Source organism: Callorhinchus milii, unplaced genomic scaffold (genome assembly GCF_018977255.1).
Source record: "Callorhinchus milii isolate IMCB2004 unplaced genomic scaffold, IMCB_Cmil_1.0 Scaffold16, whole genome shotgun sequence".
Lineage (NCBI taxonomy): Eukaryota > Metazoa > Chordata > Chondrichthyes > Chimaeriformes > Callorhinchidae > Callorhinchus > Callorhinchus milii.
In genome coordinates, this window is record NW_024704757.1 from 14,837,800 (window position 1) to 14,854,771 (window position 16,972).

The 16,972-nt window shown below is 44.8% G+C and overlaps 1 protein-coding gene across 1 annotated transcript; it reads right to left on the minus strand.

Annotated features, from left to right (window-relative positions):
- Window positions 1-323: 323 nt before the first annotated feature.
- Window positions 324-10,730, minus strand: foxj1b (forkhead box J1b). The gene is made up of 2 exons (XM_007908394.2): window positions 10,087-10,730; window positions 324-2,784 (listed from the first exon to the last, which is right to left on the minus strand). The coding sequence occupies exons 1-2, from the start codon at window positions 10,618-10,620 to the stop codon at window positions 1,975-1,977; spliced, it is 1,344 nt and encodes a 447-aa protein (XP_007906585.1). The 5' UTR covers window positions 10,621-10,730; the 3' UTR covers window positions 324-1,974.
- Between the last annotated feature and the right edge of the window lie 6,242 nt (window positions 10,731-16,972).

A 16,972-nucleotide genomic window follows, 5' to 3' on the forward strand; every position in this document is an offset into this window, starting at 1 on the left:
CAAAAAAAAGAAACAATTTTGAACGGATTATTACCCTAGGAAAAGCGATCCCCCAATCGACTAACTACCGGGTTCCTACTTACTGCTAGATAAACCGAGGTGTGTGTGGGGAGTAAGGAAACTTCCTCAACATTTCGCCCAGCCTGGGAATCGAACCCATGTCCTCTCGCTTGCAAGGCAAGTGCTCTCACCGCTGAGCTACAGGACTCCCAATAATGAGATGGCTGGCATTTTTGTTCTCAAAGAAAGTCTATTGTCCAAGTGAAACCCAATGAATAAAGAGCAGCAAATCGATTGCATTATTAAAACAAAACTCCAGCAAATGTGCTTTAAACCCCACAATTTTTATTGCAGTGAGGCATGTAGCATAGTAGAAAATGGGAGATTGCACACATGGGTGATTCGCTCCATTGGTCAATAACAGAATAACCCAAGCAAACACGCTTTTCTTGTTACAAAACAAGCATCTAACAGTGACTACGTGTCTGTTCTGTTCAAATATGGATGAGTTTTGTTTTCTCTCTCTCTCTCTCTTCTCTCTCGCTCGCTGGCTCGCTAGCTCGCTAGTCTGCAATTGGTGAATTAAAGAGATTGGCATAGTTACACACTTTCAGTGGACATTGTTCATTCCATTTTCCAAGATAAATAACAGCTCTTTTTTTTTTTGCAAAAAGTCACAGGATGGAAATCCTCCATAACTTCAGTGCTAAGACAGCAGTTCCATTACAAGGAGGAAAGGAGTTCTGCATAGATTCGAGACGACTTGATTAAACGGTTAAGTTCCACGCTGGATGGAGACAGCACCAGATGCTTGTTTTCATTGTAAGGTATTATTTCAGCCAGTAGAATTGCCCTTTGTGGTGTCCAATCATTCAGGCTTTGAGTTTGTCATGATTGATGGCCAGCCCCTAAAAAATAATCGTTTCAAATCCTACCCATGTCCCTTCTGGTTATGAGATTTTTTTTTTTTTTCCCCCACTCGTGTTAGTCACCAAATCAATTCCACAAAACTACACTTTTAACACTAGTACATCTCTGAATAAAATAAGTACTTTATGGAAAAATATATGGTCGGACCTGTGCCTTGCATTCTGTAAGAGTTGTTGATTCTGTGAAGCCCTAGAAGCAAAGCTAACAAATCATTCAATAGTCAAGTCAAGAAAAAGTGGAAAATTAGTGTATTGTTTCTAGATTTTATAAAAAAAAGGCTTTGAAGTTTTAGTTCTGTATTTCTAACGTAAAGTTCATACGGCAAAACACGGCAGCAGTAAATCAATAAAAGTGGGAATCAGGTTTTAAAACTAAAAGCAATTCCAAAATTGATTAGGAGGAAAGTTCCTTTAAGTGCAACACGTTTCAGTCTTCCAATTTTTTTTGGGGGGGGAGAGGGTGGGGGGGGATTCATTTGCAATACAGAGACGAAATGGTCTTTAGGAAACATTTCAGGGAAGAGAAATTCCTTTGGGTGAAATTCCTGCTCGCTCTTAATTGACTGTACAATATCCAGTGCCTTCCCAGTTCCATTTGCTTGACTTGACTATCGGTCTAACATTTTCACTGTAGCAACACGGTCTTTCAAAGTGTCAAGTGCAACTGAGACATTTTCGGTTTTTGAATAAAAGACAAAGGATCTGAAACAACAGATAGCTTTGACAACAAATCCCTTCTAAAAGTATTGCAGCAGTTTGCACCTTACAAGTGGTACAATCTGGTATGTAATCAGAGGCTATGATTCTAAAACTATTGGGAATTTCAGACTTTGTTTGACCATGACAGACATTCTCTGTTAAATGGTATATTCCAGTGTAAAATTATAAACAATAAAAAATAACAAATAGTCTTCTTCAACAATATAAAGGAACCTTCACATAAGCTGTACATTTTCCAATAAACAAGAGCAATAATGCTAATGTAGCAAATGATTCAGGGTTCATCATTTGAGTGGGGTGGGGTGGGGGTGGAAATGGAGCCCGGTCACAGAAAGGTCTCCCCTCTTTCCCACTGATGTATTTCATTGAAGAAACCTTCATAGAAATTGAAGCCTTGATCTACGTTCAAAGGGTTCACTTGGAATTCTTCCTTCATCTCCTCCCAAGGATGCCTCTGAAGATCTGAGAAGAAAGTAAAATCTTCAAACTGCGTAGTTTGGCTGGTGGTTTCGGCGAGAACTTGGTCCATCCCAATGGCGCACCATTTAGATTGAGGACTGATGTGTCGGCCTTGCACAGTAAGGTCCAGGTCTGTTCCCAACGAGTTCAACGCAGCATTGATATCGAGGTCCTCAAAATTGCTCCCGTTGACGTTGAACACATCATCAAAGACCGAGGCCCAGTCAAAATCTCCCTTGAGGGACTCGGCTTCCCTATCGTCCTGAGACAGCAGCGGAGACTTGGAACCTCTGGCCATCTTGAGCGATCGCTTTGGCAAGGCTTGCTTGCGTTTGCTCACAGTTCGTTGGTTGTCCAACAAGCCGAAGCTTTGGTCGCTGTGGCCATTGGCCATGTACCGCATGGTGGGGTGTCCGTTCGCTGAGTGAGGCAAAAAGGTCTGAGGCGATGGACTCAACGAGGCTTCGGGCACAGACGTAGACATAGACGGTGGTTTGTTCTGTCTGAGGGTGCTAAAGTGAGTTGCCGGCATCCGCCTCCTTTTGAACACGCCGTTGACAAACATGTCAGCGTACTGCGGATCGATTTGCCAGAATCCTCCTTTGCCAGGCTCATCCTTCTGTCTTGGCACTTTCATGAAGCATTTGTTTAAAGAGAGGTTGTGACGAATGGAGTTCTACAAGTTGAATGAAAAAAAATTAAGGGCGAGACATCGACACCACAAAATGTTTCAACAACAATAATAATCCTCGCAATCGATACAGTGTCTTGTCACGTCTTTGAGACGTCTCAAAGCGCTTCACAGGATATACCGTAAAGTGAATTGGCTGTGTATTTTTGTGGGCGAAATATACAATTTGATCTGTGAAAGATGTCCCTATTGGTCATTTAGGAAAAACGGAGATAACTCTGAGCTATATTCATACATCCACCGAATTCAATCCGTGAAGCGTCCTTTAACTAAGGGTTCGTTCAAAGATTTATAGGGAAAGTTTATGAAAATGCAGACCTTATTTCAAATACACGCATTCGGCTTAATCCAATGCTGCTCAGCTCTGGAGCCTGTTATGATCCATTAAATTCAGAATTGCAGACATATTCTAGAAATCAAAGGGAAGGGAGTAACAACTTTTGACACTTTTAACTATATCTTGCAAGAATTAATTTGTACCATTGTGTGCTACTAAACCCAGTTTGCTCTGTGCTGCCATACATACTGGTATATTGGGCTCAGTGTGTTGTGTTTTAAGTGTTTTGGGATGCTAATCTGCGTGAAGGGCGTCATACAAAATGCAAGTTGTTGTTTTCCTGTTTTCCTGACAGTATAGGAGGCAAAATAAAGTTTGATATGAATAGACAGTTCACGTTTATCTTCACAATAAGTACATTCTCTATTACAAACCCGCAACGTGCAAAGAATTTACTTTTTTTTTAGTATTTTTAAACCCAACACAAGGAATGTATATTCTTAAACTTAGTTTCCCCATTGCTTGATTTTTCTCCCCCTTCCTGTTAGCTCTTACTGCCGTGCGCACTTGGATACCGCGCTTCGCCCATAAAATACACAGTCACTACACTTTACAGTGTATCCTGCAAACAAGCATTAAGAGGTGGCAAGATATAGATAACAGCGTTAAAATGACAAGTATTAAAATTAGTCATAAAAATAGTTTAGTACTCAAGTTTTCCAATCTCTGTAGGAACTGAAAAATGTTAAATAAGGTGTTCGGGTCCCTTAAGTCAAAATGTTAGCTTTATGTTTTTTGGGACTACGTGTTGAGACTTTTTATTTTATTCCTAAATTTATTCCAACCCTGTGTGCAGCATTGACACCTTACCGCTCACCCTGTGCGCATTAACGTGTTAGATCACAAAGTAAGGTCCTTCGACCCATTTCATCGCATCCTTCTAGCATTCCCACCCTACCATCTTCCCAGCGCAACATCAAGCCATTTTTAAAACGAGTCCCTTTCTTGACAATCCATTCCAATTCATTGATGACCCTCTGGGTAAGGCTAAAGCGCTATCCTGCCTGAAATTGCCCTTTGCAGCACTAAACCTACGATCTCTCGCTCTACCATCCCGGTGCCCGGTGCCTCTTAAAGTATTGTTTCTGGCTTTGCTCTTTCAAACCAATTTTCCAATTTTATACACCTCTCTGAGAGATCTTGTCACAAGACTGGAGAGTTTTCGCTTGTACTGAAGAGTGCTATTCTTGCAGTATTATTGTATTCATGGATTGTGGATCCCTTTTAACCTGTTGCTCAAGACAGTACTTTATCAACATCGCTGACACCTCATCAGTAAAACCCATCTCGAAACACGAGTTGATTGTCTTACGTCCCTTGTCTGTTAGAACAGAATTAACCCATCTGGGGTTATTCCCCCTCAGTGGAGGTGCGTTTACACGCAGATTTCAGGGTGCAGACAGACGTTCTATGATGGCAGAATTCATTGTAAAATATCCTACAATATCTGGTAAAACGGCCGGCCTCTGTATCTTTCTGGATTCCACTGTCTAGTCGATGTGTTTTGGAGGTGAATGCGTCACGTAGTCTACGAGACGGCGTTCGAAAAACAAAACGGTGCTTTGCCCCCCACCCCCCCCACCTCACCCCCAAAAAAAAGTATTAGCGAACCCGCTTGTAATCACCAGTGAAGTGTGTAGCACATTGGCAAAGGCCTGGAGACGTCAAAGGTTAAGGAGAAAAGATGCATTACGAGCCAAAGAAAATGCAACCAACGCGTGCGTTAAGTGGCTCTGCAGTCCGGGTTCCACAAGTTGTGAGTTTGAGCTCATCCAGTGCTTAGACTGACATCTCACTGCAGAGTTGGGGGTGGGGGGGGGGTGGGTGGGAGAGCGCGGATTGGCAGGAGCTGCGGTCTTTGGCTTGAGGTGACTGCGTATTTTATGGGCGAAGCGCGGTATCCAAGTGCGCACGGCAGTGAGAGCTAAAAGGAAGGGGGAGAAAAATCAAGCCATGGGGAAACGAAGTTTAAGAATGTACATTCCTTGTGTTGTGTGTGAAAATATTTTTAAAAAAAGTAAACCGAAAGAAAACTTTTCAGACAGAGGAAGCTGTTCGAAACGATATTATAAAGAATGAAATAAGATAAGGCTCCTACAGGGCTCTCGCCAGCAAGTACTGCAGGACAGGCCGGTTGTCACAACGTTGGACAGATATTAAGACCGTGTCGTTTTCTTAAATTCACAATCTTAAATTTTAAGCCCAAAAAAAAAAAAAAAATGGTCGTTCGGGCTACGGCTAATGGAATGTCAAGCCGGGTATATCTTGAGAAGCCCTCTGGGATGCTACCCCTTGTGAAGGGTGCTACGTAAATGCAAGCTGTTGTTGTTGTTGTTGTTGTTGAGAACACCTGGAGTGTAGCAGAGAACAAACGAGACAGCATCGCGTGGTTTAACAGTAGGTGTGGTTCGGCTGTTCGAACACTGCAAGTTCAGGGGGTTCCAGATGCTGTCCATTTAGCTGAGATCTGGAGATAGAGATCAGCAGGGGAAACCCTGGTTGACTTTCCTCTCTCCGCCCGCACCTCAGCATCCCTGGTGTTGAGCCAAATTATGGTGCAGATAATGTTGCCCTGACTGAGACCAATTACCTCAATACAGGTTCACCAACCACACAGTTCAATTTACTTTACAGTATATTCTGCGTAGCGCTTTGAGATGTCTCAGCAATGTGATAAGGAGCAATATCAAATGCAAGGATTATTGGTATTAGTGTTATTAACCTCACCAAGCCAATGTGTGTGGGTGGGGGGGGGGGTGGGGGGGCGAGGGGGGATGGGGGTGGTGGGAGCTGGAATGTAATAGTTTCAAAGGGTAATTTCAGGGCAGACACCCAGTTTTTTTTAAACCCAGGGTGTAACGACTGGACTGAGGTTACCATGAAGGTGGTTGAGGCCAGGACACTGGACTCAATTAAGAAACAGCTTGATGCTGTAATGGGAGGATGGTTAAGATGGGATAAAAAAATATAGACAAAGGCACTTGTTGATTCGAACCAATCTCAAGATCTTGTGATGTGTTAGCAGGGGTGATTATGCGCCCAAACACAGTTCGTTTCATTCAGGCCATTTACTTTTATTCTTCATTCAGCGCCAGCGTAAACCGTAGCCTGGATTATGTCACCGTTTCAAGCGGTGAAATCCTCATCCTCTGGTTAATGGGAAGATCATTACAAAAGCGAGTGTCAGATTACCAGCTTCTGTTCCAGTGTTGAAATCGACCCCACTAAATACCATATAGCTGTCATTCTAACTGTCAGCTGCCTCATAAAGGATCCTGTCCCTACCTCCTACCCCCTTAGACATCAGTATTTATTCCTTCCTCGAAGAATAATTAGATGGTCAAGAACACAACGGCTAAGAATAATGCGGAACGCTAAAGCCAACCCACAAAGCGGCGGTGAAATAATATCCAACGCAGGCTCGATTAAAGAAAGAGCTGTCCATTTCCTTCTTACGATACCAGGATTACTTTTGGCATAAGGTTAAAGAAAATGTCTGTGTGGGTCCCAGAGAATCTGTGATAAGGGTAGGAAATGCTGTTCCTTATTGTTTTAGCTCAGGGACAAATGAAACACACTCAAAGTACTTTTGTAAATTGCAGCTTTGCCCTGCTGGGGAACGAACGGTTCGAGACGCAAAATTATCTCCTTACGTTACTACTGAGTTCAGAAGGAAGGGTTTGCACCATCTTCCAGTGGACTTCAGTCAAGGCCAAGCTCCATTACCATTGTGTGGTCAGAAGGTGCTTCCTGATGGAGCGAATCTGGGATCCATTAAGTACACCGCGATTAATAGGATTCGAACCAGCTTGCAAATTGCCTGGTATTTCAGATTTCAGGGATTCCTCTCCCCTCAATTCAAGAGTAGATTATCTGATAACCAGTGGCTGTGAAACTGATACACGGAGACCCAGAAATTGTTAGGTTCTATCTCTGGTCCTGTAGCAAGTCACCTTTAAGTCACTTGCTCGTTACTTACTTATTTATTTTCTAGACTCGCCACGTGGGCAGTGAGTGGGTGGATCTTCACCTCGGCTTTCAGGAGAAAGTGTTTGTGCGTGTGTNAAAAAAAATTAGGAACACAAAGCAATTATTAAATTCCAGCAATAATAAGAGTCCGTGTGATGGGCCACTAAAGATATAGGAAACAACTCCCTACACTGGACCAATAAGGATATCAGACTCCCAAGGGGGAGCAGATAGATATTGGTAGATCCTCTAGATCAGTAGATCAGTAGAGGAGCAGATAAGAGAGAGGTGTGTGTGTGTGTACACACACGAGACAACCACAGATATCTAATCTGAGATCACTCAGGAAATGGACACCCGCTTACCATTAGAACTGAACAAATTGGGTGAAAGGCAGCACTTGTTAGTCAATGCCCAACAGCCTTTAGCTGAAGAAACTTGGAATACTCGGAGCAAACCTTCAGAGGCAAGCACACACAGTGTGGCCCCGCTGTACAATCAGTCAGATATGGAAATAAAGTGTGCGTTTGCAGCATTTTATCAATGGGTCGGGCTCACTGTTGTTGAACTTCTTTCCCCCCCCCCCCACCCCAGTTCAGATGTTTTTTAAAAAAAGAAAGAAATTGTGGTTCTTCCCTAAATGAATGGATTCGAAACAATAAGAATTTACTTTCATAATTACTGATGTTGTGGAACCTTTTCTCCCCATTTCTAAGTCGATGGTGGGGGTGAGTTTGAGGGGGTGAGGGGGGGGGAGGAGGGGGGTTAGGGTATCTGCATCTCTCCGTCTATGATGTCCCTCCAAGGGATTTCTGCAAGTGGCCAATGCTACCTCCCTCTTGTGGTCTTCAGTCTCATTGCTCTGCTGCTGCCCATTGAAGCCAATTCCAATTGGGTCTCGCTTGGTATTGATAATACAGGGTGACCCGAAAAGTTCTGATACCATTACAATGTCTAACGAGTCTTAAAGAAATGTTGATTTGTTTTTAAGGTATAGCTTTCACGACCTTTTGGTCTCCCTGTATTATGAACACCAAAGGAAACCACATTGGGATTTGGTTTGGAATCCACTATTCCAGCTACATTCGTACATTGAGGGGGTTGGAGGCAAAAGGCAAGTTTAAAAGTTGATTTTGTGGGGAAAAGCCTCTTAACGAAGGAAGAGGCAAATGATCTGTGCATACCACCACCGCAGGGCAATTGACCGAGATCAAAATTTCTATTTCAGCGATTTTCTTCCTTCTTTTCCCCCCAAACAAAAGGTTTCCATATTGACTGTGCAGTTTTTGTACTCAGCGGTCGTCTTAAGAATAGCTTTTGGGGTCCTGGGGATCTTTCAAATGAGGAGAACGGAATGACTAAATAATAGCAATGATCAGTGATATTTCTGGCTCATTTGTTAACCTTACAAATTATGCAACCTCGTAATTGTTGAGGCCTTTTCCCATCAATGGCCGTTATCCTTTAGGAATTAGTGGGCTGTCATTTGTGTGAATGGAGAGCCTTACTCCATATCACTTTACATTCCACAAGCTCCATTACCATTGTGTGGTCGGAAGGTGCAAGAAAGCGTAATTAAGAACGGGGAGGGTCGATTGCTTCAAAAAAAAAAGCTAATGTGCCCAAGTATGCGTGTAGGATTATCAACGGCCACAAAACAAGACCCAAGGACATTCAGCCCTGCTTTTGATCGGACCTGGTCTAGAACTGGCAACAAGGTTCAGTGTTCACGAGCCAGCCAACAAGTCAGATAATAATAATAATAATCCTTGCATTTGATACAGCGCTTCATGACGTCTTTCGAGACGTCTCAAAGCGCTTCACCGGGGATATACTGTAAAGTGAATTGACTGTATATTTTATGGGACGAAAACGGTTTCAGATCAACTATTCTGTCGTTAAGATGAGAGAAATGTTGTCAATTCATTCGATAGGAAACCCAGTCTTTCAAACCCCCAACCCGTTAATGACTTAAGCTAAACCACCAAAAATCGGACCTGAGGCACACATCAACATAGTAGACGGAACCATGGACCAGTGGAGCAATTGTATTTAAGCTCCATCTCTCTCCCACCAGAGGTGGACCTGTTGTTGGTGTGGAGCAATACACTATGCCAACATGTATACAAAAGCCACGATGCTTTGGCATTGGATATTGAGAATGGTTCCTCCCGCTGCCTTTGGGCAAGCAGTCGTTTGCCAAGTATGTTAATACCATTCGTTCCCATTTGTCTATCCGTCAAAACAAGCGGGTACAAAGACAAGACAGTAACGAACCAAAACCGTGGCCCAATGATTTACTACATTAACCCTTTCGCTTGCACTCGAGGAGCAGAATTGTGCCTCATCCGAATGGCGTTGCCATTTCACCACTCTATTGGCGCGAAATATTCGAGCGATAATGTCTATCGCGATTTCACTGCCCTCGACTTGCTTCAGTGTCTAGGTGTTGGCTCCTTTGAGAAGGAACTTATCCATTTTTTTTTCTAATGCTGCACAAAATGCCACCGATGTCACCAGGGGCAGCCCAACCCAGCCTATCTTCTACATGTATTTATTAGCCCTAATCTGACTTTCAATCTGGTTTGAAGGGACTGACTGACCACAGGTAGACTCAGATCCTGCACTTCATCTTATGAAGTGAATCCTCCAATTCAGGTGTTTTAGTTCATATATATATATATATAAAAAGGGACATTGCATTTACACATAACACAGGAGAATATTGTACAAGGCATAATAATTTCGGCCACAAAATAGACTCTACAGTATATCCTGTAAAGCGCTTTGAGACATCTTAAGGTTCTTAAGCCATGATAAGGTTTGCATTTGATATTGGGGTGGTGGGGGGTAGAGTGGGGGCTGGGGGGGAGGGGGGTGGTGGGGGGTAAGTGGAGGCTGGAGGAGGAAGGGGGGTTGTGGGGGGGGTGAGTGGGGGCTGGGGGGGGCAGTGGGGGTTGGGGGTGGGGGTGTTTGCCTACCTGCCAGCTGGGATCTGCGTGCCTGTAGTAGCAGAAGTTGTCGGTGATCCAGTTGTAGATGGCGGACAGGGTGATCTTGCTCTTTTTGCTGGCCTGCATGGCCATGCAGATCAGGGTGGCGTACGAATAGGGCGGCTTGACGTGTGGGTTGCTTTTGTAGTCCACGTCCTCCGGGGGGCTGGGGGCTGGCGGCTGGGGCTGCAGCAGGAGGAGGGGCGGGGGCGCTGTGTGCCCGGTGGCGGCCGAGGTGGGCTTGCCCAGGCTGAGGGGCATCCCCGTGGCAGCCGTGTCGCCCGCGGTGGGCGAGGCTGGGGCTTCCGCGCCGGGGAAGTGCGACGGTTTCTGGTGATGGTTGGAGCTGGGGAGCTTCTCCAGGTTGGCACTGAGGATGGAGAAGTCCTGCAGCCACTGGAGGCTGGTCAGGCTGTCGTCCAGATTGACAGCCCCGTTCACGTTCTCCTGATCGTCCGGGTGAAGCATCATCCAATTCTCCTTAAACTTGGTGGCGATCTCCAGAGAGGTTAGAACAGGCATTTGCGGACTGTTGTTGTTGTGTTGTTGTTGTTGATTTTAAAGCTGGGAGGCGGGGCGATGGGGTGAGAGGAGGTGGTGGGGCAGAGAGGGGGAGGATCGATTTCAGATCTCGCACACACACACACTCTCCTCTCTCTCTCTCTCTCTCTCGCCTTCGCTCCCTCTCGCTCTCTCCTTCGCTCTCTCTCGCTCTCCACCCCCCTCTTTGCCTCCTGGAGAACTGCGGAAATCAAAGCAACAACAATTTTTTTTAAATAATGGTAATAATGAGGATCAGCAAGTTTCAGTCACTGACAAACAAAGCTATATCTATCTGTCTATATAGACTATATAAATCATCCCTCCGAAAACTGAAACAATAATAAATTGGTCGTTTTCAATCCACGACTGTTTGTGGGACATTGCTGTGCGCAATTGGCTGCCGCGTTCGCCCACAAATATACAGTCAATTCACTTTACAGTATATTCTGTGAAGCGCTTTGAGACGTCTCGAAGGCGCTGTATCAAATACAAGTATTATTATTAATATTATCATTACACACAGGGGGACCAAAAAGTTGTGATACCATTACAATGTCTAATAAGTCTGAAAGAAATTATGATTTTTTTAAAAAAAAATAATAGCTTAGCCTATTATGTACACACTGCACATAAAGCTATGTAAGCCAATGCTTGGAAATATTTTACACGACTAGTGTTGGGTTGTAATTTTCAACTGATTGGGTTAAAAAAAAAGTTATAGAAAGTAGGAGGAGAAATGGGTTCTGCAATGTAGAGAATGGTAAATTTGAGCACATTTAGCAGCTTTGTACCTTCTGAAATACTCAGGAAGATCAAAGCACTAAAATACACTATTCCTCTCTCTCTCTCTCTCTCTGTCTCTCTTTCTCTCTCAAACTCCTGCATTCAGAGCCATCAGTGTCTGGAACTCACTCACTCACTCACTCACCTGAACACAAATCCAAGCGATCATTGATCGTATTAAAACCTTTTCCCCACTGCGACATTTCTAAAACGATCTAACGTTGCATTTTTACTATAGATATATATATATATATATCTGTGCACATACATAAGAGAGACTGAGATCAGTTTCATTGCATCTCCTCTCCACTCCCATCCTCTGTCTGTCTCCCCTTCAACCTGTTGCACTGTGTCTCAGGTGAACAGTTGCATTCTCACCTGATCTTGTTAACTGCTCTCTTTTCTTTTCTTTGCTTTGCTTTGCTTTTCTTTCTCTCTCTTTCTCTCTGGGTGTCTCTCCCTCAAGCTGTCTCTCACCAGCAATCTTGAGGATCCGAGGGTTAGAACTGTAACAGAAACTCCAGCACACACACAGACACAGACACAGACAGACAGACAGACACACACACAGACACCAGACACAGAGAGACAGGTCTGTCAGTTCAACGTGAATGAATATCCTCCCAATGTCCTGTGTGTGTGTGTCTCTGTCTGTTGCAAACGTTGGGGCTTTGCATCAAAACCCAGTTGTTGTTGCAGCAAATAAAACAAAATTGCCTCCTTGTGGGACCAGATGGGGGGAAAAGGGGTTTCACATTTGCACCAGGTTTCTTGGGGGAGGGGGGGGGGGTGAGGGTGGGGGGTTGATGATGGGGTGGGGGGGTGGGATTTAAGGGGGGGGTGGGGGGGTGTTGTTATTTCATCTATAAAACCCACACACACAGTGTCAGCAATCTCTCCTGTCCACAGGACTGTAAGGGACTTTATACCCCTTTAAACAGATCAGGACCAGATGATTGGCCACTCGTTTCCAGGCTTCACCTTCCTCTCTTCCCAATGATGTGAGGTTGGCCAAGGGAATGTCTCCAAAGTGCACGCCTTTCCCTTCTCCCCCACCCCCACTCTCCTTCCTCTCTCCCTCCCTCCCTCCCTCCCTCACTCCCTCACTCACACCATCGCCACTCCCAGTGGTACAGGCTGTGCCAACTCACTGCCGACCGTTCCGCGCCCAAACAAAGGAATAGTAATGACAATAATAATAAAAATAACTTGTTCGAAATTTCTCCCACACGCTATTACAGTCACTACGCTCTACCGTATATACCCTGCGAAGCGCTTTGAGACGTCCTCGAAGACGCGACCCGGGCGCTATTTCAAGCGCAATCACGATTATTATTATTATTATTAGTATTAGTTGTAGTATATTAATTACAATGATGACAGTCCTCGCGTTTGACACAGCGCCTTATCACGTTCTTCGAGACGTCTGAAAGCGCTTCGCAGGCTATACGGTAAAGCTGAGCGACTGTGTGTTTTGTGGGTGGAAACTACTGATGTAGTTACCTTTGCAAACACACACAACCCAACTGAACCGCATGCGTTCCCACGATTATAACTGTCCAAAACTGGACAGCGAACAGAACTGTTGCATTCCATCCAAATGGCGCCGCCAACGCGGGACGAGGTCGCTGACAATATCGGCGAGAAAGAGAGAGAAAGAACGTGAAACGAAACGGGTGTCTTTCGCAACGTTTTTCCCCCCCACAAAAAAATGAAAGTTTTAAGGAATTGGGTATTTGACGTGAAATGTGGCATTGCATCAAATGAGGACACGCGGAAATAGGACAATTCAGCCCAGCTCGTCCTTGCTGGCGTTTATACCCCACGAAAGTCTCTACCCTTCCTGCACCCTTCTATCCCACCCCGTCTCTCTCTCCCCCCCTCTCTCTCTCTCTCTCTCTCTCTAACGTATCATTTCTAAAAGAGTGCATTTCAAACCAATTTTATGCTCCGAAGCTTGACTTCCCGGGGCCGAATGTGATAATTTGTCGAATGTGTCTAATTGATGCACGAGATGAAACGGCGGCTTAATTACTCCTATGGATTTCTTTTTTTTTTGCTTTAAACAGATGTTTGGAGAAGCTTAAAGCGTCAGCTGCATAAAACATTTGTCGAAACGTCATAAAAAGTATTTTTAAACGTCTTTTTCATACCAACCGTGAGTTTTTTTTAAAAAAAATCAAGAGAATTGTGTTTGTTCTTATTCTTTTTTGAATTTTCTTTAAAAAGTGATTCTTTTTGTTGGGTGAAGTGACTGACAGAACCTCTGCTTGAAGAGAATCACCATTATACGTATTCCTCAAGCAGGGTTCAAATATAATAATAATAGTATATTTACAAATATATATAATTATATTATCACAGTTAAAATGTGCGTTTTGCGGAGTTTCCACTTGGGCTGTGAAAACACGTTTCATATTTCTTTCTGGGACACGTCCTCCCGACGTGAAAGGCACTATCGAATGTAATCTTCTTGTTGTTGCTGTTGGCGTTTCCACGTTTTCCCTTTTTTGTCCACCAAATTTCCATCCTTCCCAGAAAAGTGAAGCTGGCTGCGGAACGGGACCGATAGCCCTGTCTAGGCTGCCACCTTCTGGCAAAAAAATATTTACTGTTCAGCACCAGCACATTTGGGGAACCCCAACTACACTACCGTTACTGTCTAACGTCCCGGGTGAAAAGGCGACACAATCGTAGAACTATTGAAAGCTCTTACAGCACAGAAGATCTCACTCAGTTCACCCCACCCGGCTGGAGCTCTGCGCTCTAACGCCTATTTTCCTGCACGTTTCCCGGTGCTCATTGAGATTTATTTTTCTTCAAACAGTTACCCGTTTGTCAAGACGAAGGTCGCTTCAATTTTTTGCTCGTTTCTCTGCCGGTCTAAAGGAAGAGCAAAGGAGAGCTGGGAGAGGGGACCGACTTGTCCAGTCGTTTTGCATTCACTTCACACTGTACCGCTCGAAGCGCTTTGAGACGTCTCGAAGACGTGATAAGGCGCTGTGTCAAACGCAAGGATTCCAGGCGTACTCGACGAGGGAGGTTTTCTATCAGCTTTTCTTACCGACGGTAAGAGTGAACGTTTTTTGGGGGGGCCAACACAATGCCTTAATCTGACCCAACGCCTCACAATCTAATGTGTGTCATAACTTCATGATGAGAATTGGAGGCATTGTTAGCTCCCAACACCAGCCCAGCGCCACCCGCCTCCTCCAGGTGGTGGGTAACATGACAATAGTTAGCGGAGGAAGCAGGTTAGGAATAATAGAACACAAAGGGGGTGGGGGCGGGGGGGGGGGGGAGGCCAAACAACAACAACAACAACAAATTACATTGACGTAGCGTCTTTCATGTCGGAAGGAAGTCCCAAGGCTCTGATCGCAATCAACCCACCCTGTCGGTTCCGCCAGTTTATCAGATTGTGGCAGATCTCTTAAAACCCTATTTCCCTGCCTTTTCTCCATACCCCTCCCATTTCCCTTTCAAGCCTCCCAATTGATTCAGCCTCTACAGGTGGGAGCTCTGCGTGCGACGTTTTAATGCAGACCGCGATAAGCTGTTTTATCTTGTGGACCCAGAGGACACGGCCTGCGATTGAGGGGGGTGGGGGTGGGGGTAAATTCGGAACAATTCTGCGGAAACACCACTTCGGTGAGCACCGAGGGAGACAGAACGGTGGAAGCTGAAAATGTTGTCTGCTTCCAGAACAAACTAGACAGATTTCTGCTAGAAAATAATAGCTGGGAGATACGGCGTACAGTTTGGGGACACAACAATGTCAAGCCACTGACGGGGTGGTGGAAGGCAAAATAGATGGACCTTTGGGGCTTTTTTTTCCCTGAGCAAGTTCTCGTGTTCTCATGTTCTTAAGATAAATTCTCCGATCCCACTTCCAACCATTCGAGGTCCAATTTGAAGACCCTTTGGCCCGTTGGATATAATCCTTCCAGAAAACCCACCCTAACTCAGACTGAAATGTAGAATTGAATTGATTCTCACATCCGGTTGCTATTAGGAATATTTAGTGGATATTTTCACTCATTGGCTTTACATTGTTTAAGGTCCCCCCCACCCCCCAACCCACACAAAACACACACATACACACCATGAAGCAGAGGCAGTGTATTTTGGAAGCTTTGAAGCAAGCAATCCACACTCATCTCAAACAGCACCAGTAGCTATCAATTTTTTTAAATAATGCGAGTCTGGGAACAAAAATTCCTTTTAACTTTGTCGGTAGCGAAGTGCTGGAGAGAGAGGATTGAAATAAATTGGATTTTTTAAATGGTTTTTCAGATGAGGTCTTTCCGTTCTCTTGTAGACGGACAACAGACAGCATCACAGTGGGGGGATACTTACAGTGAGCTGTTGTGGCATTGTAACTGCAGAGAAGTTACATTTATTTTCAGGCAAGTATTAATCCAGAGGCATTCAATGTGCCTTTTTTGTGCAACAAGCTAACTGGAGCAAAATTCATCCCTAAATTTATTGCTCTGGTGTCTGAAATGCGCATTTTTTGTTAATAATTGTGGTTGGAAAGCTTGGCAAGTGGAGAGGATCAGGAATGGGAAATGGGCCAATTTCCTTACCACTGCCACACAGTCTCCCAGGTCCAGCAAAGCAGATGTTTAGTAAAGCTCTGTCTCTCTCTCTCTCTCTCTCTCTCTCGCTGTAATAACAAGCCTTAATCCCAACCTCTGGTGCACCAATTGGATACTTCCACCTCCACACACACACACACCAGCCGTCATTCTATCCTGACTGAGAGGGATGAGAGATGCCAATTCGCCATTCGTTCAGGAGGTGTTTTGTGCGGTAAGGTCACTCACACCGAAGCCTCGAGTTGTAAAGGCCTCAGTTTCATTGCAGACGGCCTGCTCGGAGCTTATCACTGGGACCGATGGCCTCCTTCCCATCGATTTATGTTTGTCTTTAACGATTTTGGTGCCAAGTTTTCGACAACACTAAGAGCTCTACTGTGCTCCAGCTGGGATCTGGCCGTAAACCTGCCATTTGCAATGGGCTGCTTGTACGACAGAATACTGCTATTTTAATCAAATGCAATCCAAACCAGTCCCCTTTTTGCGATGGGTTTCGTCGCAAAGAACTTGGGCCCCATTTTAAACAAGCGGACGTTTCTCTAATACATTTCGGTTAATGCTCTGACAAACCAAACCGAAGAACTCAGCGGCTGGTGGTGTTTACTGAGTTACTCTCGGGAGCAATCCATGTGCGGCTCAAACACAAATAAACAGCAAAGCGTCTGACGAGCAGGGACCCAGCGTCGGAAAAGGCTAGCGACTAAGCTGCTAAAGACATCAGCTTGCTTTGCCGACAGGAGAGCAAGAGGAACTAATTCAACCACAACCACAGTGACCGCTCCAGTCGTCTAGTAATCAGGAGGCCCGATAGACTAGTTTGGGGTTTAACAGAGGCTCGGAGCAAAAAAGTGAGAGAGAAAATGAGAGAGAGAGAGAGAGCGAGAGAGAGAGAGAAAGAGAGAGAGAAGGGTTTCCCTTCTTCACATGAGGTGTGTGAGCACACGGTA

Excerpts from the sequence above, each read along its gene's own strand:
- foxj1b (XM_007908394.2), bottom strand. The coding sequence starts at position 10,620 with ATGCCTGTTCTAACCTCTCTGGAGATCGCCACCAAGTTTAAGGAGAAT. Across the intron at positions 2,785-10,086 it reads ACGCAGATCCCAGCTGGCAG|AACTCCATTCGTCACAACCT; the intron begins GTAGGCAAACAC and ends TTCAACTTGTAG.